Raw genomic sequence first — 23,365 nt, forward strand, 5'->3', positions numbered from 1 at the left:
ATGAACTCTCTTACTCCAAATTCCAAAAGTTATTTTCAGTATGAAGGCTCTCCGTAAAAAAAATCTCTGTGTCTCATTGACACAAAGTGACTACTAACTATTCTGAGTGAGTGAGTTTTACGCCGCACTCAGCAATATTCCAGCTATATGGCGGCAGTCTGTAAATAATCGAGTCTGGACCATACAATCCAGTGATCAACAGCATGAACATCGATCTTCGCATCTAAAAACCGATGACATGAGTCAATCAAGTCAGGGAACCTGACTACCCGATCCCGTTTGTCGCCTCTTATGACAAGCATAGTCGACTTTTATGGCAAGCATGGATTGCTGGAGGTCTATTCTACCCCGGACCTTCACGGGTCAGATCTTCTGAAAGTACAATGTTAACTATATAAAAGATTGCATGTTTAATAAACGATGATTTTCTTGTTTGGCGCCTTCAAGTCATCACGCTAAAGGATTTCATAATTCAGGTGTGTTTACGCACAGCCAAGCTATAGCTTGATTAAACAGTTCATGTCTTGGTTGCACTGCAGTTGAAGTCTTTCGCGAACGATCATCAATGACACATAGATTGGTGCGGAACTCGCTTCTAAAAGGTTGTCAGAAGCAAATGGCTCCATGTTGTGCTCAATTACCTCTTGGCATTAACGAGGCTATAAATATATGCACTTCCTTACGAGTAAATGTGTTGTTCGAGGTTTGACTCCGTTTGTCGAACTCCGAAATGGCCATGTTCCTCTACATTCAACTGGTTTATAAACAATGAACAAACATCTTGTCCAGTATTATATCTTCTCGCGACAATACTCAAACGTGACCTACAAATAACATGTCTGGTTTATCTTTATTGTCCAGTAAAGATTGTTTTATTTTGCTTGTCAAGTGGGGATTATAATGTCTTGATTACTAGGAAAGATTGTTTTATTTGGATTTCAAGTAGGGATTATGTTGTCTGATTGTCCAGGAAGGATTGCATTACACTGCTTGTAAAACAGAGATTATGTTATCTTGATAGTCTAGTAAGGATTAAGTTATCTTGTTTTTCGAGTAAGGATTGTGTTATATTGTTTGTCTAGTATAACTTATGATATCTTTATTGTCCAGTAAGGATTGTGTTACCTTGATTGTCCAGTAGGGTGTATGTTATCTTAAATCTCCAGTAATGATTACGTTATCTTAAATGTCCAGTAAAGAGAATGCTATCTTGATTGTCCAGTAAGGAGTATGTTATCATGATTTTCCTGTAAGGATTGCTATCTTGATTGAACGATACGGAGTATACTGTCTTGATTGTCCAGTAAGGAGTGTGCTGTGGTTGATTGTCCAGTAAGGATTGTGATGAAGGTTACGAGTGCATTTAATGTCTGTGTGCATTCCCCCACGAAAAAGGCACTGTTCAACAGTTTAGTGTCATAAACTATAACATTGTGTACATAAGTTTCGTTTAAACACTTACTTTTATTGAAGAATTTCGTGTCTATTGGCCGTTTCATTTGCATATCGATGCTCATGCTGTTGATCACTGGATTGTCTGATCCAGACTCAATAATATAGACCATCGCCACAATGCTGATGCGGCGTAAAACCTAACTCACTCACTGATTTGTACGATTAAGTATTGAATTGCCATTGGCGGTATCTTCATGTCACAGTGAACAGCTCTTCATCCCACAATGGCTGGATCACGTGATGATATAAACTGACCAATGAGGCGCTGGATTTCCAGACGAGCATTTTTCAAGTCAACACTGTCTGAAGTGGAGGATGGTAATATTGCTGCCACGTGACCGACGCCTGCAACATAATAAGGGACCGTTCATAATTTATGGCTAGTAGAGTTGGTAGGGGGTTGATGGTGATTTTAGGGGTTGGGTGCTATGTTGGGTGGGGTGGACGCAACCTTGTATAAAAAAAAATATAAGCTTAAAACTTAGCGGTTGGGGGAGGTGGTCACTGATAGTGATAGCCCATATGTATTCACATTTGACATTTTGGAGGGAAGTCGCGCTAGCAATGTACAATAATTCCGATAAAACTTCTCAAAATAAGTTGAACGATTTTTCAAATACTGCTATAAGCGTCGTTACACCTATACTCACCCACCCACTATTTGCTGTGAACATGGCAAGTTAAAAATATCTTGATTATATATTCTTAAATAAATATATATGTGCAAGAAATGTTTATGTTTGTGTTTCATTTGCTCCAGCCAACCTGCTCTTTCTGCATTGCTTGGTAGATCAAGACCAAGGTCGTCAGTCGTGAATGACGAACGCACACGAATCGCAGCCGATTGAAATACATACTTGTATGTAAACCAATTGTGGCTTAGAAATAATTGACTGGAGCACGCTCACAAATGCCATCTATCCAGCGTGTTCTGGTGCAGTCGTTTGTGTACAATACACAAGAATTTCCGTGTGTTATCGATACAAATTCTGAGCAGGATTCCTGTTCGGAATATTTACGATAGAGAGCTCCTGAGGACGCGAGCGCCCACGGAACGGCTTTGGTTTTGAATTCTGTTTTTACATCGTTTTTTTTATCTAGGTTTGATATTTTATTACTATTTTAACATTTATATCTCTGATGTTCTAGAGTTCTGTAGTTCCATTGCAGACAGGTTCCAATAATGTATCTTTAGTTTTTGACAGATATGTAAGTCCCCAAACAATTCAAGAAACCTTAAACATACTATTATTTTTTAACTGCTGTATATGTGTTATTTTAATTAATAGCTAGGGTGTCAAAATTACTAAGATCTGAATGGATGGTGTAAACCCAGCTATTGCCCAAGCAACTATCGCCCAACTATTACCCCATGGTCCTAGTACCGTGATCTACCTTCAGTTGATAGCCTGCTTTTATACTGTGCTGTCTTCTATCATTAAAATTATAACAATTAAAAATAAAATCAAAATCGTTTTAGATTTCATAACTGGTTTTGCGTTTCTATCGGTGATAATCCAGTTGTTTCACTGTCCTTCGTCGACAGTCGCTTGTAATTTAAATCCATTAATGATCACAGTATGTTCATATGTTACACAGGCAGGAAATTACATCAAAACACTCACCACATTTACACATGTGAAATACATGCAAATGAAGAGCTGATCGTTCGTTAATTTTTAATACGGTTTTAAATGTGTGTAAATCTGACAGCTTAGATGGATATGTGGATTTTTAACGTTGTTTATAAGGCCGCCGGATGACACGTATATTTATTAACGTTAGTAAATTTGGGAAATACGGTCATTTTGTGTGATGATATTAATCCAGCTAGGGTCCATTGCGGCAGTTAAAAATACTGTAAGTCCCCATGATCCCAAGTATGGTGATCTTCCCCCAAACAGTACACTGTTTTGACCAAATATAGTACTCAACCTTTAAAGACACATGCTCTCTAGTTTTGAGTCAATTTGTAATAATCTAGTAATTAGGATCTAGTAATCCTTCTTCGACATGGTTTCATGATATATTACGTGTCTGCATTGTGGATATAAAAGTAGTTTTAGTCACGATATGGCTGGAATATTGCCGATTCACTTTAGATTTTTACTCACTTGTAGCTAAATAAGTAGGTAGAAGATGGCATTCATATGTCATGAAATCATTCAAAATAAAAACTAGACATGGGGACAAAGGGGTTCACACAATAATTCGATTCTTCGACGTGGTGATCACATGCTTATGTGACCCTAAATAATTATTTGAACTCACTCACATACCTTTGACAACTACGGTGTATGCCCTGGGGTTAGGGTTTCTGGTGAACCCATACTTGATCCATGGATCATCTGTTCCTTGCGTGTAGATGACGTTGGTTACCCGAATGTCAAGGCCGCCGTAGTTCATGATGATGTCGTCATGCCCACGTTTCACCAAGGACTGATTGAACGCCGGACCAAACATACCTTCACATAGTTTGTAGTAGTAGCTGTAAAAATACAAATAAAATACATCATTCATCATTCCACCTTTCCTGTATCAACGCATTTAAACAATTCATTTGAACCAAACACTGAACAGAATCCATTCACTGGACTATTCGTCAACATGGCGTTGTAATGCGGCGATGTCGTATCAGACATCGGTCCTATACCCATACCATGAATCGTCCTCGTTTACAGAAAATCCATATATGCCTAGCCATCGATAATTTTGTCATATTAAAGAATATTTTCAAGATGACCAGTTTTGCTATGATAAGGAGAGCTTTGGTTGAAATACCAACAAGTTCACTGCTAGGTCCCTAATACAAAGATGTCCTAGGAGTCCTCTATGTAAAGTAAGTTTTCTATGATAATCTTTGCGTTATATCTCCTTGGGCATTGCTACCCTTATTCTAATGAGCATCATAGTCGTGCGCCACCGTTTATGTTGTACTGGGGCGGTGAGGTAGCATTTTGGTTAAGCGTTCGCTCGTCACGCTGAAGAACCGGGTTTGGTCCCCAGACGGGTATAATGTGTGGTGCACATGACTGTTGTCCGCCGTGGCATTGCTGGAATATTCCTAAAAGCGGCGTAAAACTAGATTCACTCACTCATTACGTTGTCCTACATATATTCTGACAAATCGTGAATGATATACCGATAAGAATCATGCGAGTTAGCATTTCTGTTAATATAGTATTTCAGGATCGACCTGTGGTGAATGAGGTTTTGTTTTTAAATGAAATTTACAATGTGTACTCACTCTTCACTTACTGCGTTCCCCAGAGGCTGCCTATCTGACGTAGTCGCCACGAACACCCCAATTTGGGTGCATTGTTGATATCTCCACTGACGAACTGGAATTTCAAATTCAACATGAAGAGATACATTTTAATTGGTTCAGCATTTCCATTTTAAAATTTAGGGACAACATAATCCAGGACCCGAAATACTTAGTTTATGGAAATATAATGATCCCTTTACCTTGCATAGTCATTTGGTTTCTGCTCTGTGTTAGTATCTACCCTTGCCGATATGTTTACAGTGGAAGCTGCCAAAACCGGCATCTGCCCACTCCGGCGAGCTAGCAACAATGACATAAAATCTCAGTCCTGTCCTTGGCTTGCTCCTTTATTATCAGCTCTACAATCCGGCACATTTCTTCAGTCCCAGTGAGTGCCGGTTTAGACAGCTTCTACTTTATTTATGTTCTCACGAATGGACGAGATAGTTTTCGGAAGCGGACAGTGATCTACCCTCAGATGTCGGTAATCTATAGCCTCTTTTTTTCAAATTGTATTGTGTCTCATAATGAAGATATTTTTTTCATTCTAGTTTTACATTTATAACTGTGATAATCTAGCTAGTTCAATGTGCTTTGCAGACAAGTAAGTATATTATCTGAATTTGTTTTTGTCCATTTATATATACCCATACCAATAATGCTTGTCATCAACTTCAGTTTTATTTTTAGGACTGAGGTGACAACCACTATCAGCATGAGTATATTTCTTAGTCACGAAACAGCTGCACAAACGCCGATATGACTTCAAATGTTCACTCACTCGCAAGCGGGAAATATCGACAACTTTAAGGACGAGGACGTCGTTGTGTGTATTTGTCTCCTTAACTTTATGTCATGTCCTTACATTATGCAAACCAAAGACAGGCAAGATACTGATAGAGATATTTAAATGAAAATATATACACAACAGAAAACAAATGAATTGAACTTTTCCTATCACGATCCTTTAGGAAAAAAGTGTTTGGTGCCAAGTTGGTAAACCCAATTACTTATTGTAGTGGTTTTCAGTTTTGGGAGTGAACTGGAAAACTTACACTTCATGCAAAAATCACTGTATGAATAGATATCGCCTTTGTGAAACTGATCAACTTTAATTAACACATGTTATACAAAAAGGATAGACTAGACTGGGTACTTCTGGATGACTGAGTTCCAATAATTCTAGTGTGCCTTAACAGCCCTCGAAATATCAGATTTACTGAGAAATGACATTTCCAATATAATACATGTTACAGAAGAGTAACCGCACTTGAAAATCCATCATTGTTCTCGTAGTTGATGACGCTTCCTGTGCTGACGAGGGAGGCGAATGTTGTGTTGCGGCACTGATCTTTCTGTACTGTATAGTTCTGGTTGTAGATACGAGCATACTCAGCAAGGCGTTGTAGAGGAGGTCCTGTGGTCTTGTCGGCCAGCACGTTGCACATTGAGGATATCGTTTGATTTGGAAGAAGCATCTACAGAATATACATAGGTCCAAATTAAACATGGGTGATCGGGTGAGTTTGATTTTACGCTGCTTTTTGCAATATTCCCGCAATATCACGGTGGGATACACCGTAAATGGCCTTCAGGCACTGTACCCAGGTGGGAAAACGAACCTGAATCTTCGGCGTGACGAGCGAACGCTGTAAACACTAGGCTACCCCACCGAGGAACATTAAGCATGGAGTGCACAACATACTTGAGCAACCTCGAGCCTCTCGATCAGCGGCACACACCAACACATACATCAAGGTTTGCATCAGAAACTGACATTGGATAGCACAAAAGCACTACTCTCAAGCACGTCCACGCACCACGGCAGGTTTTGTCTTTGGACCAACGGAATGAACTCAATGCAGCCAAAACCACAAATAACATGCACATACAGACGCACAAACGACGTCGTGCGCATAGGCTATTTCATTAAAGGGAAAGCATCATGATCTAGCAGACTTCAAAGTACGCACATCCATTGTTTGAACTTGAATGTATCTAGAGATACAACCAATATCTGGTGTCGCCCTCTGTGATATTGCTGGGATATTGCTGGAATGCCTGTAACTATGTAAGAAAGTAAGTAAACATGGGAATGAATAAAACAAAATGAAAAATATCTGACTCAACTGTTTCAACCTATGCATGAACATACCAGTGTGCCTGGATGGATGTTATTGAACTGTATTGTTGATATGATTGGAGTCACTAGATCCATCATCAGATTTTCAACATCCAGCCGGTTTGTCTGGTCAAAATCACAAACCCTAAACAGACAAGGAAAAGCACTATGATGTCATCATAGCTGTTCACATTATGCACTAGGGTAGCCCGTCAAACCCAATGTCTGATTTCGTTTCGTCATACGGGTACAGAAAGTGAAGCGAGTTTCTGGTGTTCACCGCCATGGTCTTGCTGGAATGTTACATTACCTTCATACAGCGATACATGCATTTGTCCACTAAGTAATGGCGTACCAAATATTATTACTAACCTGGTTACATGCTAGGTACATTTCAAAGTACCCCGCCGCCAATGGCAACTTATTCGGTATTTCGTGGTAGTACTTCTTTATCTCGAATAACATTGAATCACGCATGATGCACGGGATTTACCGATGTTTCGCGAAGGCATATCGATTGAAGGGAGATAACTCTGTTTCTTGTGTTGTTTGCAAAATCAAACGGTGGCTACGAAAAGGTTTGCCTCGCATTCCAATCAATATGAATTTGGACAAAACGTTCAAATGTAGTCCCTTTGAATATTAAGAAAGGAACTACACCGCGGCGACTTTACTAAGACAATACCTGCGGAATAAGCAGCTAGATTTAAACGGGTACTCACGGGAGAAAAACAATAACAAACGAGACCACCAGTCCACGGAAACTGCTCCGCATCAGTGCCCCTTTAAATCGTTTGATTCACATGGGTTGGCTGAAGTGTACCACCCAATACACAGGCTTCAAAACAATTCAAAATCAACATTGGTGTGTTCGGTAAGATAAATATGTTGTTCATTGGTCCCCCGGGGCCCACGAGTTGATGTACCTCGATATTTGTTTATGTTCCATAGCATGTAACATAAACAAACATCGAAGACACATCAACCCATGCACCCCTCGTGACCAGTGACCAACTTTTAATATACGTCTGATTTTCCAACAAAGTTTATCTTAACTCACACATAAATGTTGCTGTCTGATTGGCTGAGCGCTCATCTATTGTTTTCAATGTACCCCGTGTACCAACGAGGTGCATTGCATAGCAACTCATTCGGTACTTCGTGGTAGTTGCTCTTTTCATCTCGAATAGCATTAAATGTTGCATGATACATGGAAATTACCGATGTTTTGAGCATGGAAATCGAATGAAGTGAGAAATCTCTAAATCTAAATTTTCTTGTGTCCTCCGCAGAATCTAGCTATGGCTAAGAAAACATTTGACTCTCTTTCCAATAAATAAATTTTGACAAAAACGTCCAAATGTAGTCCGTCTGAGTATTAAGTACTAAGACAATACCCAGAGGAGAAAAGAGTAAGATGCAAGATTCGATGTTTGATTCACACAGGTTGTCTGAAGTGTACGATCAGATACCCGTGCTTCAAACAGTTCAAAATTAACAAAACTGAGGCGTGTTCGGTAAGATAAATACGTTGTCTATTAGCCCCTTGGGGTCCACGGTTTGATATACCCTCGATGTTTGTTAACATCGAAGGTACTTCAAGTCATGGTCCCATCGTCACCAGTGAAGAACGTATAATATACCTCTGGTTTTCCATCACAGTATGTTTATTTCCTAACTGTAATATTTTTAAGGCAATATTACACTAAAGTAATTCCGCTAGACGTATGACGTCATAAAGTTCACAGTTATGACGTCAGAATGATAATGCCGCTGTCGCAATGGCAATGGTCTCACTCGCGGAAAGCTGCTTCTAAAAATCAGTTCTCGAATTACCCTCACCTGAATAGATTCTGCAGAGTCTTCACTCCAGAATCCGTTTTCAGAATTTCCCTAACTTTATCAAAAGCTGCAGACACAGTCTCGTAGCATCCTGGCACAATGCGCATGTCTTCTCCGGCCCCTACTAAATATTCTGGAATAAAGCAAAGGAATTGTTTTATGGAACGTGTACATGTAATTTCTTGGTCGAGACCTAAGTTCACCTGAAAGGGAAAATGTCAGACGAATCGTGATACCTGATATCATTTTAGATCAACAGTAGTTTCATGTGCGATTGAACAATAGTTCCATGTGCCAGTGGGCAATAGTTTCATGTGAGATTGGACAATAGTTTCACGTGTCACTGGGCAATAATTTCGTGTGAAACTGGGCAATAGTTTCATGTGCCATTGGACAATAGTTTCATGTCAGATTGGACAATAGTTTCATGTGCCATTGGACAATAGTTTCGTGTGAAACTGGGCAATAGTTTCATGTGCCATTGGACAATAGTTTCATGTGCCATTGGACAATAGTTTCATGTGCCATTGGACAATAGTTTCATGTGCCATTGGACAATAGTTTCATGTGAGACTGAACAATAGTTTCACGTGTCATTGGGCAAAAGTGCCATGTGCCACTGGGCAATAGTTTCATGTAATACTGCACAATTTGTCGCCACCTGGAACTGAAACTATCGTTTGTACTTCCTCCGTTGTTCTTTTGATCGTTTACCTGTGCAGTTTCATGATATTTACAACCACTCATGACCTTGTATTGTCCTAATTTCAAGTCTTATTTTAGAGATATATGCTGGTTTTACGTTGTCACGTGTATGTCACGTTTTTATAATTTACCCTAAATTATTATGTAACGCAATTACATGTTCTCGTCACAATATGGCTGAAATACTGCCGATTTGACGTTAAATCTAAACTCCCTCCCTCACTACAAACCACTCTTGGCCCTTGAAGATCCGGGGTTAGAATTGCTCTTCAGCAACTCATCCTCGCCGCAAGGGGCGACTTAGAAGATCAGGTGGTCATCCCCACTAGCTTGTTAAATGTCATAGTAAATCAATTAATGAATTAAAGCTAATGAAGTTACTCGAAAATGATCACTCGATTATTTAGAGCTGTGATCAGTGTGAAACTAACAACAATCAAACAAACTGCATCAGTCTTAATTGGTCAGAGAAAATGGGATTCAATACGCAAAACTGCAGCGTGGGCTTTTAAAGTTGAGCTATTGTCTAGTGCTGGATTTGTTAACTCATGTCCTCGTATCCAAATTGTGCAGATCGATGCTCATCCTTGTCATCACGGGATTGTCTTGTCCACACTCTTATACACGGAATCGCCGCCTTATAGTAGGCATATTGCTGAGTGTGGCGTTAAACAACAGACCAACAAATCGATCTTCCTTACAGCCCAACAGAAATATGTCAGTCAGATCTCCGACACATAATGCCAGGCACACATTCACAAGAAACTGTTATCCAGGCTCGAATAACATTAACGTGGAAACGGAACTGACCCAATGTGGCACTGCAACAAATTATTTGTTGGTGCATTACCATCTTGAATTAGAGACCAACTGGGACAAGACCGGGACGTACCCGTTTGGGGGAGCACAGTGTCCTATCCTTCCTCACGTCCAACCGTTGTTTATACGTTACGTCAGGCACGTTTAGCTATTGCTTCCACGTTACGTCAAGCGCGTTTAGCGTACGCTTTGACATACAACAAGATCAGGTTCTGTACTGAACGTAAATAACTGTTCTACGCGTCTTCATGACAACATGAAATCCGTCCAGTCACGGGATCCCACTCGGACATATTAAACAAATAGGAAATATGCTGGTGATACGTTCTAACACGACTACCGTTGCGGGTAACTTGGACTCACCTGGAGCAATCGTTGGCACAGCGAGGGGTGCACTGTGGGCGACTGCTCCCGCAACAAGGTGTGGGAACTTCAGTCTCATCCATGTTGACAGTAGCCCTTCAACAAATCAGACATTTATCATTTCGACTTATGCTTGATACTCCAAATGGGCACTGTCTAATTTAAAGTTACAATGCTACACACTTCAAGATATAGTGCAGCTGTATCGAAACACTTTGTCACTGTGAGAGAACGTGAGTCCTAATTCTTTCGAAGTACATTTAAATTACCAGATTTTCACACGTAGCATTTTGTGATTTTCAGTTATGGTTTAACTTTCCTGCTGAAGGGATGGCGTAAAGCCAGCTAGGTCCCATGCAGGTACCAAAGGACACTGTAAGTCCCCGTGGTTCCTAGTATGGTGATCAAAGTTCATTTGTTGGCGTCCTTTAATCTTTTCCTGTTTTTGTTTGTTTGTTTTTATTTTTATATTGTATTGTGTTCATAATTATAATAGTTTTAGAACTACATGCTACTTTTAGACACCATTTTCGTGGACCGGATATTTAACGGCTTGAGTATACTGCACAACTTTTCTCCTGACTGTGTGGCTTAAATATTGCCGAGGTGACCTTAAATTTAAATCACTCACTCACATAGTGGATTTATCTGCTAAATGTTTGGATACATGTTTGAATTACACATTTCAGTCAGGCTAATGGCAGTCATCCATAAACATTTCTAAGTAGGGAAGTATTTCCGTAACCAGCATGAAGACCTGTCCCCCCTCTCGATGCTTGCTATGTCATTCGTCACCACTCGCCCCTTTCCGTAACATTATAGAAGACTTTTCACCGTCTCGATGCTTGCTATGTCATTCGTCACCACTCGCCCCTTTCCGTAACATTATAGAAGACGTTTCACCGTCTCGATGCTTGCTATGTCATTCGTCACCACTCGCCCCTTTCCGTAACATTATAGAAGACGTTTCACCGTCTCGATGCTTGCTATGTCATTCGTCACCACTCGCCCCTTTCCGTAACATTATAGAAGACGTTTCACCGTCTCGATGCTTGCTATGTCATTCGTCACCACTCGCCCCTTTCCGTAACATTATAGAAGACTTTTCACCGTCTCGATGCTTGCTATGTCATTCGTCACCACTCGCCCCTTTCCGTAACATTATAGAAGACGTTTCACCGTCTCGATGCTTGCTATGTTCAAATATCATTCGTCACCACTCGCCCCTTTCCGTAACATTATAGAAGACGTTTCACCGTCTCGATGCTTGCTATGTCATTCGTCACCACTCGCCCCTTTCCGTAACATTATAGAAGACTTTTCACCGTCTCGATGCTTGCTATGTGCTAAAAGACGACAAACCAGTCAGACCGCGCGTTGTGGGGCGTTGCTTTGATAAAAATTAATCCCGACTACTTAAATCGTGTATGACATTATATTATTGTACAACAAACCATAAACATGTATGACACAGAGCTGACAGAATTGTGCTGTGAAATGTGAAGGCTTTTTTCTATAAGAATCATGAGACTGACGGTTGTGATATCGGCTCTCGAAGGTCCAAATGAGTGTATTACGGAGTGTATCTTGCCGGCTTGTTTTGGAGATTGTACGAGAGCTTCCAACATTGTTAAAAACAGTAACTATACATCAAAAACAATAATAGTATGTCTACATGTAACTAATCAACTTCAGTCTTCCACTTTGGGATTACGTTTTAGTCTGACATTTTTGTGGTCACTTATATTCGGTTCCGCGAATACATTAAAAATTCCACCAGGGGTATGCCATCAAGGTTGCACGAATGTTTAGTTTGAGAAAAATATTTCAGTCAATTTTCAGATATTCAATAAATCAGTCGCAATTTGTGGTTCTTTAACACTGCTTAGAAATATACATTTGGAAATGTAAGAGGAAGAGCTGGTTGTAATTACGATCATGTTTTCTCCTTCTGTTAGTTGTTTTGAAGAGGTCTTAGCTCGTTTAGAAGAAGAAAATGTACAAAAGAACAAATGTAACTCAGAAGAACAATAAAACGTGCGATTTCCTCGGTGATATTAAGTACCATCGGAATCGAATACGAACAGGGTTATCGTTCTTGTTTAAAGAGGTTCTGATGTTCCTACGCTAATATGAAGTCCCTGCAGAAGGGCACGAGTGGGTATTCGGCTTGTCCCAAAATAACAGGAGTGGGTCACGAATGTCCTCCCTGTTGGCTGTCTCTTACGAAACGTACGGGCTGTTCGTAGATATCAAGTGTTGGATATTTTGTGAATGATTTTGCTGGGTTGTGAAGAAACATGTAGTTTTTGTTGACGGACTGTTCGTAGATATCAAGTGTTGGATATTTTGTGAATGATTTTGCTGGGTTGTGAAGAAACATGTAGTTTTTGTTGATTTTTTTGTGTGCGGTGGTTTGCTATGATCATGTCTGAATTCGTCATGTTCTCTCACAAACATGAAGCTTATTTGTAACGAGCTTAAAAGCTTGTAACAAGCTTCAACATCATTGATGGATAAAACGAACTATATTTTTATCCCGACCCCTCGGTTTACAATTTGGTTCAGATTTTACGGACCATTGTTAAAACAGACCAGAATAAGAGGACCCTGTTATGTCATTATAGCTGTAGATACAATATGCATACCTCCATATGACCCTCCAAATGTGATCCATTTGATGTCTTTTAAATTGTGCTCTTTGTTGCATGCTACGATGAAACTGGCCAGATCCTCTAACGCTTGTTCAACGGACAGGTATCGCAGGTTGGCCGTACTCACATCCCTGATTTTGAAACATTGTAAACAATATATGCTTCAATATCACGTTTGGTCATTCGTGCTAGTATAACTTTACTTTTGTTTTAAAACATCATTTGGTTTTGAATTTTACATAAAATAATTATCAATTTCAAATTCCCAATCAGTCCTCGCTATATTCTTCACACCACCTACAAACTGAAACCGGTGGATATCTTAATCAACCCAGATGAAATAGATTCTGTTTTGTTGGAAAGATAACTTTACTGAATGAAAATGAATTTCATTTTATTTTGGTATGTTAATGTTATCAAAATCTGTTTCTTCTTACCACGTAAAATCTAAACTGTCAACTTTTTGGAAGATGACAGACATCGATCAAATACTCAAGAAGAAATCCCAATATCCAGAAATTTAAGAAAATTAAAATTAAAATTCAAAGATTTTTTTTAAAATGACGAACGTTGTGGGTCGACTTTTTCCATAGTAGCGGTGCTCTAATGCAAATCCGATGGCGTCATGCGTCTTGGCATACTCCAACCAGGCACCTTTCTCTGCATATATGGCAGGCAGGGCCACTTCTGGTCCTATGTACAAGAACGCAGGACCACCCGGCTTGTAGAACTTGTCGTTGATGAAATATCTCTGAAGTAATAATAATGAAAATAAACCTGATCTTGTCCTTTTTCATAAAGCCAACGGTTTTATTTATATCATTGAATTTTCTGTCCGTCTTGATAGCAATGTGATTCAGGAGAAGCATGCAAAGTGTGCGGACCTCAGACTCCCATTGTTCTGGGTGCCTTTGGTGCAGTACCCGGGTTCTGCACTGGGAGCACAGCCCTTCTGGCAACCAGGGTAATGCAGAAGTCTGAACGGACTCTTCACACACTCCGGAAAGTTCTTGGTAGGTTCGACTAGGCAGCGTTTCCTGGAGAAGTTCCGTTCGCTGTGTGGGATGCGTGTAGAGGGGGCAAGGGCCCCGAGCTGATGATGAGACTTACAACCTGACGGTGCCAAGATCACCCGAACCCTTTCAGCTGCGTACTATTTTCAATCTGTAAAACATATTCTAATAATATTGGTTCTTATATATTGAAAGTGTGCCCAAAGCAGGAACGACATTCACAGAAATAACACATTTACAATATATTGCTATCAGTACCCCGGATAACCCAAGCTGCATACGATGTTTACAGTCACATGACTTATGCCACCGGGTACCCATTTTGCGCTAGGTGAGACAGAGAACAAATACACTTGCTTGACTTCAACTGATGTGTGACATGAGCATTATGAACAGGACATGACCACACACCACAACTCAGATCATGTCCCCTCTTCGAAGGTGGTGACCGTAACGCGTTCAACGATAACCTATGCCGTCCCCTGATCTCGGAGTTTGGTAAATATAACACATGATCGCAAAGGAATGTCGTGTTTTGATGAGCCACAGTAGTGTATGCCAATTGGTGTAAAGGCCAAAATAGTTGTGAAAATCATATGAATGAACCAGCGAAAATCTCTTTTGACACCAGGTGTGTTCAGGTTGGTTAATCGAGTATTGATTGCTGAAGACCAATTCTAACCCAAATAATCATGGGTCGATGACTCGAGGAGTTGAGAGATGTGGAAGCAAAGCAAGTCCCGGGTCTTATCACTAATTAAGGATTTATTCCTTGCCACTACATGTTTTTGTTTATCGTTATTCCCTTTGTTAATTCCACAGCTGTTATCTTTTTGTTGTTGTTCATAATGGAAATAACCCCTGGCTTCTATCTGGCCATACCACACACATTCTGCCAGTTTAACGCTAATTAACTACTGGCTTCCCTTTTCTTGTCCCAGTTGTTAACATGTAGTTTGTTTCACTCGTCTGGTGAAGGAGTTATGATTTACTACAATACACTGTGTTCGTCGAAATAAAGAATTTAACATCCGTAAATTCTCGTCTTTTTACTGTGCCGACGTTCAGAGATTCATACCAATTACGAAAAACGTTTGCGAAAACCCATTGGCATCCAGCACCATCACGGCAGTCTGTCAATAATCGCGCCTGGGGCAGAAAATACCCAAACTCACTGACATCATAAGTATCCCCCTGATGACAGGATGACTTGCAATTGTCAACTACTAAAAGTCAGCGAGTCTGGCCACTTTATCCGTTAGTCACCTATTACGACAAGCATGGGTTGCTAAGAACAATTGGCACTTGGCTCACCTTGGATACTTTCGTATCATTGTCGAGTCGAGGTCACAAAAGTAGGGTATTTGATCTGTTTTTGCAGTCGCTACACACGGGTACAATAGCTAGACAACCCTCCGGAAACTGGCATTTTACTAACATTTACTGAAGCCTCGAATCGGGGTTTTCTAATGCGGATGTGTTCGAATGTTAATATGGTCCCGCAGTTGTTCCTTAAACGAAGGTGGTCAAGATCTACTAAAGGCAATAAAACAAGCATAAATAACATAGGCGGATCAAGGGGGCTAGTGGGTGTAGAGAAGGGGTTTGGGATGACACATCCCGTCCTTTTGTCCTGAACGTTTATCATTATAGAAATGTAGTGTGCACCACCTGTTCTCAAGAGTGTGCTCCCTCCCAATACCTTTCTGAAAAAAACTGCATTCGCCCCTGAAGACACAACATAAATCCTTCATCATTACATGATACCTCAGTCATATGATACTGTAAATATATAGAAGACTTAGGGTCCTGACCGTAAAACTACCTGCGACATCTGTAGGAATGCTATGTTTGTTTAACGAAGCACTATAACGGCTGCAGTTTGTAAATAATTGAGTCTCGACCAGAGAATCCAGTGTTCAACTGGCTGAGCATCGACATGCGCCAACCAGACTCGAATATATAGACCTTCGCAAAATAGGAGAAATACTGACTGCGATTTTAAACAACACACCGTCCAACGACTATCTTACCCCTGTAACAGTAAAACTGTTGTTCCTTTGGACAAATGAGCACATATCAGTTCACACTAGTCCTCACCTGTTTCCAGTGGCGATCGTCCGAGGCAGTAAAGTGGTCAAGCTTCTGCTGAAACCAGCGTTCAGTTACAGGTGAGGAGGAAGGCGAAGGCGCATCTTCTCCAGCATTGTTGAGAGCATCAACTCCCGACGGAACAGGCACAATACTGCCCTGAGCCCCAAGAACAAGTATGCACAATATTACAGTGGATGTGACCATATTGAAACCTATCATTTTTCTCAGCCCCGACATGTGTCTCGACACCTACTGAACTGGCGCATACAGGACTGTTTTTCAACACACACTGTACATTAGTTGTTGGGTTTGTTTGTTTTAGATAAGATACAGCCTTCGCATAGCTTTTTATCCAGTGTATGGCTGTTTCAACAACGCAGCAGAGGATTGATGCACAGCATATTGTAAATGTAGAACACCACCTCCAGCACTCGGGCTGTAACGATGCATCAAACTATCGACGGATTTCAACAAATGTTGAGTCTCAGATAGCAATGATGGTAGAAACGAAAAACTATTGATGCATCTGTATAGTACGTGAGACTATCGATACCTTAGTAATTGACTTGTCTTCTGGTAATAAATGCGCAATGCGAAGTACAGGAAGTACCAGATTTGTTCACTTTGATTTAGAGTTATCCTCCCCTGCTGCCCCTTAAACAAACATGGAGGCAAACACGGTATGTGACTAGGAGTTTGAAATTGTGCATAACGACTCCATAGTGTAGAGACATTTCGGGGATTTTTAAGCTCAAAGAAAAGGAGAATGCAGATAAGAAACACGTTGCTTGAAGAAATGACTCCAAATAAGACATTTGAGACAACCAACAAAATTATCGGACACTTAGCTGCTATATTATATACTTGAAAACAAAGAAATTTTTCATAAATGTCAACCTATATATTAGGAGAAACACAACGTTTTGGAGTATATCTACGTAGGACTTACTATCTCCTACATAGGACTTACTAGCACCTACGTAGGAGATGGTAAGTCCTACGTAGAAGATAGTATTCCCAAGTCCTACTTAGGAGATAGTAAGTCTTACGTAGGTGATACTAAGTACTACGTAGGAGATAGTAAGTCCTACGTTGGTGATATTAAGTCCTACGTAGGTGCTAGTAAGTCCTACGTAGGAGATAGTAAGTCCTACGTAGGTGATAATAAGTCCTACGTAGGATATAGTAAAGTAGTCTTAGGAGATACTAAGTAGTAAGTCATACGTAGAAGATACTAAGTACTACGTAGGTGATAATAAGTCCTACGAAGGAGATAGTAAAGTAGTCTTAGGAGATACTAAGTAGTAAGTCCTACGTAGAAGATACTAAGTACTACGTAGGTGATAGTAAGTCCTACGTAGGAGATAGTAAAGTAGTCTTAGGAGATACTAAGTAGTAAGTCCCACGTAGAAGATACTAAGTACTACGTTGGTGATATTAAGTCCTACGAAGGAGATACTAAGTCCTATGTAGGAGATAGTAAGTCTTACGTAGGAGATAGTAAGTCCTATGTAGCAGATAGTAAGTCTTACGTAGGAGATAGTAAGTCCTATGTAGGAGATAGTAAGTCTTACGTAGGTGATAATAAGTCCTACATAGGATACAGTACGTAATCAGTGAAAGAGAAAGTGACAACAAAACAATTTTTCACCGTGGCCCTAATACGCTTCCGTAGAAACCGACATTTCTGTGTTAGCCAAGATAGATTTGCTCATGACATTATATTTGTAAAATACCAACTGCAGGGAAACAACACATCCACGGGGGATAACTCTGAATAATTTGTTTCTGTCGTAAGGATGATGTTATCTAGACAGGCCCTCGAAAGACTTAGATGTAAGTCTATGGTTTTAACACTCTGTCACCTGAACCTAAAGAAAACCATCTCGTCTTTCAGAAATGAAAGTGGTTACTTATGGAGGCTATTCGATATGCTTATTTATCTGTCTAAAGTAATACTGATACTGTTACCCTTTCTTTTACTTTAATTAACGATTCCCTTGAAATTACAAGGCGGTTACATACGGCTGTTATTTATCTGTCTAAAGTAATACTGATACTGTTACCCTTTCTTTTACTTTAATTAACGATTCCCTTGAAATTACAAGGCAGTTACATACGGCTGTTATTTATCTGTCTAAAGTAATACTGATACTGTTACCCTTTCTGTTACTTTAATTAACGATTCCCTTGAAATTACAAGGCAGTTACATACGGCTGTTATTTATCTGTCTAAAGTAATACTGATACTGTTACCCTTTCTGTTACTTTAATTAACGATTCCCTTGAAATTACAAGGCAGTTACATACGGCTGTTATTTATCTGTCTAAAGTAATACTGATACTGTTTCCCTTTATTTTACTTTAATTAACGATTCCCTTGAAATTACAAGGCGGTTACATACGGCTGTTATTTATCTGTCTAAAGTAATACTGATACTGTTACCCTTTCTTTTACTTTAATTAACGATTCCCTTGAAATTACAAGGCAGTTACATACGGCTGTTATTTATCTGTCTAAAGTAATACTGATACTGTTACCCTTTCTTTTACTTTAATTAACGATTTCCTTGAAATTACAAGGCGGTTACACACGGCTGTTATTTATCTGTCTAAAGTAATACTGATACTGTTACCCTTTCTTTTACTTTAATTAACGATTCCCTTGAAATTACAAGGCAGTTACATACGGCTGTTTTTTAATGAAATCAATGTGTTAGGCTCAGATAGGCTGTTTACTGGCCCTTGTCGCCCTAAAACTGTAAAACCAACCAACCGACCTGTCGTAATGAACGAATGGCACACATGCGTAACTGTGGTTATGGCTTTCTCAAAGAATAAGATATATACCTACTCTATATTTAGATGTTCGCTACGATTAATGTGTCGTCCAACGCTCCCTCGACTCTCATGCCAAGTCGTACAGTCTTTGTTTGGGCATTTCCCGCATGCGCTGAGAACAAAAACAAGCGTAGTGGGTACATCTATTATTAATGTCAGTAAAACAATCACACGGTCGGCTCATAATTTAAGGCACCTTTGTCTCTTTGCAATGTTCACTCAGTGTAACGAGAAGGTTTGAATGACTGGTAGTCAGGCATCGTGTGCTCTGCCTTCAGCGTGAATAGAGCTCTACACAAAAGGCATCAACGTCGCGTTCAGCACTCTCCTGTCCCCGGAGAGTGATAACCAGTGGCCATTGTCTATGGTTAGTCACTCTTGAAATGAGCATAATGACGTCGAAGTAGTATCTACGTCAACTGTTTAGCCGTCAACTACGGCTAGTTTGCTGAACAATCACCAACACCAAAGGGTCTGGTGAAAATCCAGGAAGGGTGCATGCAAAAAGTAGCAAACGTCCTGTAGGTCCCGATGGTCCCTTGTAGGGCGATCCATATCCCGTTCTTACATTGTATTGTCCTCTTAATGACATCGTTTTACAAAGTCATGCTTGTTTACCTTGGATGTGCAGTCATATCATTACGATATGATTGAAATATTGCCGACGTGGTGATAAATTCTAACTCACTCATTCACTGTTTAAAACGTTGCAGATGTTGAGTACAGGCTTGGATTGGTCAACGTCCCACTCAGCAGCTTTACCAGCATGAACCTTGCGATTATAAACGATTATGACATGATTGTAAACGATTATGACATGATTATAACCGGTTATGACATGATTATAACGATTATGACATGACTACAACGATTATGACATGATTGTAAACGATTATGACATGATTGTAAACGATTATGACATGACTACAACGATTATGACATGATTGTAAACGATTATGACCTGATTGTAAACGATTATGACCTGATTGTAAACGATTATGACATGATTGTAAACGATTATAACATGATTGTAAACGATTATGACCTCATTATAAACGATTATGACCTGATTGTAAACGATTATGACATGATTGTAAACGATTATAACCTGATTGTAAACGATTATGACCTGATTGTAAACGATTATGACATGATTGTAAACGATTATAACATGATTGTAAACGATTATGACCTCATTATAAACGATTATGACATGATTGTAAACGATTATGACATGATTGTAAACGATTATAACATGATTATAAACGAGTATGACATGATTGTAAACGATTATGACCTGATTATAAACGATTATGACATGATTGTAAACGATTATGACATGATTGTAAACGATTATGACATGATTGTAAACGATTATGACATGATTGTAAACGATTATGACATGATTATAAAAGAATATGACATGAGTATAAAAATATGTTTAAAAGTAGAAACAATAATGTATCAAGGCTGTATCAATACAGCGAGGGATGTGCTTTGTGTTAAACAGACACTGAGAAGGAGAATCATCGCCCTCTTAAAAGAATGGATAAATTAAGTGCCCGGTACGGCACCGTCAACAACGACTGGCACTGATGTGGCTATTTCTTACACACCTGTGGCTAAAAACCCAATTTGAGAAGACTGGTAACACCCATATGTGTTACATGGATTTCTAATCCCGTGATTGGCTACTCCATGGTGATGATCTAGGGTGAGGTAATGACGGACTACTTTCCTGATTAAAATTCATTGATAAGCTACTCGAGCTTCAATCGAACATGAACCTGTTACTCGTACCAAAAACAACAACCTTTACAAACATGAACAGATATTTATGCAATGAAAAGCAATTAGAATAAATATAACACGAAACTGTTAATTTTCTAATTCCTTTGTGTAAACAATTATGTAAGAATCTTCGTTAGAGATAAAGGCTGCGATTCCCTTCAAATCTTCCAAATGTCCAACTTTGGTACTTTTACTGGAGAGATGTGAAAAGTGTCATGTATCGTCTTACCAAACATACCTGACACGATAAGGTCAGTAGCTCTCCATTGGGAGATTCTTTGCCTCGTGCTTGGTTTGATAAATAGATGAAGATGGCATTTTTCACTGATACAAATGCTGATTCTTTCGATAAAGATCCACTTCCATCTCCGACCTAACATGTGATTCCAATGTTATCGAATGCACTGATAACAATCGGAACAAAGACACACTAGTTGACTCAATGTACAACATGGAACGTTCGCGAGGGTTCATGAATGCAAATGGTGGCACGCATGTTTTCAATCGAACATGTACAGGAACGGTTTATCTGCACATACGACGCCATTGCCAAAGATATTGCTAAGTCCATGTCTTCATAACATGCCGGATGTAATCAACTCAAATTTCCCACTTGCAGCTCCATAAATTCCGTAACATTCCAAGTACCAGTTTCTGACTTGGGCGAAGAAGAGTAGTCTCCCATTGAGAGTGAACATCGCCTCAGCAATGTCACATGCAAGCACACAGGTTGCATCTTACTACACACACTCAATAATTTTGGCTCCGGTCGATGGAAGAACATTGAACGTAAATTGGTACACAAGTACAGATCCCCAGTGTGTAGCGATATCGACAACAATCTGCCGATGACGACAACCACCAAACGATAACGATGTCGTGAAACTCACAAATATGTTAATGCTTCCAAGAATCAAAATCCCCCATATTTACATGGCACCTTTATCGAGTGTTTAATCCATTTCTAGTGATTTTGTCTGGTTAGCAGTTTCACTACTACCTTGGTGACGCGAACATGTGGCAGAAACATTTTTTGTGGAGGATCACCTTGGGGATGAGTGGTGATAAGGAAGGTAAGAGACGTCTCTCATTTATAAACGTTATGTTGTACATTACTGCGCAGCTACGAAGAGAAAATATAAAATTTGAATCTATTCTACCACAAAATGATGCGATTGTATGGTGCGTAAAACAGAGTATTGTGCTCGCCTCTGTCAGATACCATTCAACTGGTTTGGTAATCTCTGTGAGTCAACCAAGTCACTGAGCCTGACCGCCCAACCTCGTTAGTATTCTCATACGACAAGCATGGATTACTGAAGATCACACCTAACCCGGATCTTTACGGGTCCTATATTGATTATGTATCATGTTCACTAGGAACTGGTATGGTTAACAGTTACTGTCATCTATATTGAGTATGTGTAATATTATCTTGGCATTGCCATCGCCATCGCCTTGATATGGACACCACTTATTGTGATGGAGCTGTCTATTTATATTGATTATATATAATATGCTTTTGTCATCGTCATCGACACCAGCATGAGGCAGAAACAGTACATTAAATATGCAAAAGGTGTGTTATATGAGCTCAGTGCTGTATGAGAACAGCTGTACTTGTACCATTCACAAAATGACTTTCCTTTACTTTAAGAATACTACGAACAGAATAGTTTACCATGGTGCGTTCCAGCCACAATTTATAGTGACTGGTTTAGGACTGGCTGGTTTGATCTTTAACGCAGCACTGACATGTGTCAGTTATGTCAGCGAGCGTGATCCTGTTAATCGTCTTTTCCAAGTCTGGGTTACTGAAAACCATAGCTACCCATGATCTTCACGGGTAGTGAGTGACTGAGTTTAGTTTTACGCCACACTCAGCAATATCCCAGCTATATGGCGACGGTGTGTAAATAATCGTGTCTGGACCGGATAATCCCGTGGTCAACAACATGATCATCGATCTGCGCTATTGGGAAGTGATGATATGTGCCAATCAAGTCAGCGACCCTGACCACCAGATCCCGTTAGTCGCCTCTTACGACAAGCATAGTCGCCTTTTATAGCAAGCATGGGTTGGTGAAGGCCTATTATACCCCGGGATCTTCACGGGTCTCTTCACGGGTAAATCGTACAGCTTATATAATTACGTATGGTGCGTTCTCATAGTGCGACTTGCAGTAAGAACGTGTAGCATGGAAGACAGTTGATACGTGAGAATAACAAAGTCGTAAGAATGTGAAATTTCATACAACTAGTCGCTGCTAAGTTGGAAGACATAGGATTGGTCTACTTCCTACAAGGCGCAGGCTCTCCTCAAATCAAATCGCTCAGATCTGTGTCCACCTCGGTGTGTGAGTGAGTTAAGATTTCAAGTCGCATTGGCAATATTTCA

At 39.9% G+C, this 23,365-nt stretch overlaps 1 protein-coding gene and 1 pseudogene across 1 annotated transcript; both read right to left on the reverse strand.

The window, feature by feature from the left end:
* LOC137280851 (uncharacterized) overlaps positions 1-23,365 on the reverse strand; it is a 539,924-nt pseudogene that overhangs the window by 256,013 nt on the left and 260,546 nt on the right.
* LOC137282356 (putative serine protease K12H4.7) lies at positions 398-16,961 on the reverse strand. The gene is made up of 10 exons (XM_067814101.1): positions 16,342-16,961; positions 13,798-13,979; positions 13,223-13,359; positions 10,575-10,670; positions 8,688-8,820; positions 6,879-6,990; positions 5,994-6,201; positions 4,703-4,796; positions 3,735-3,943; positions 398-1,800 (listed from the first exon to the last, which is right to left on the reverse strand). The coding sequence occupies exons 1-10, from the start codon at positions 16,570-16,572 to the stop codon at positions 1,670-1,672; spliced, it is 1,533 nt and encodes a 510-aa protein (XP_067670202.1). The 5' UTR covers positions 16,573-16,961; the 3' UTR covers positions 398-1,669.

Source organism: Haliotis asinina, chromosome 4 (assembly GCF_037392515.1).
Source record: "Haliotis asinina isolate JCU_RB_2024 chromosome 4, JCU_Hal_asi_v2, whole genome shotgun sequence".
Lineage (NCBI taxonomy): Eukaryota > Metazoa > Mollusca > Gastropoda > Lepetellida > Haliotidae > Haliotis > Haliotis asinina.

What these genes read in the sequence shown, in the direction of transcription:
- LOC137282356 (XM_067814101.1), bottom strand. Translation starts at nt 16,572, where the DNA reads ATGTCGGGGCTGAGAAAAATGATAGGTTTCAATATGGTCACATCCACT. An exon ending in TGTGCCAACGATTGCTCCAG is followed by an intron (nt 8,821 to 10,574) that starts GTGAGTCCAAGT and finishes GCTTTATTCCAG; the next exon opens with AATATTTAGTAGGGGCCGGA. An exon ending in GGGAACGCAGTAAGTGAAGA is followed by an intron (nt 3,944 to 4,702) that starts GTGAGTACACAT and finishes GTATTTTTACAG; the next exon opens with CTACTACTACAAACTATGTG.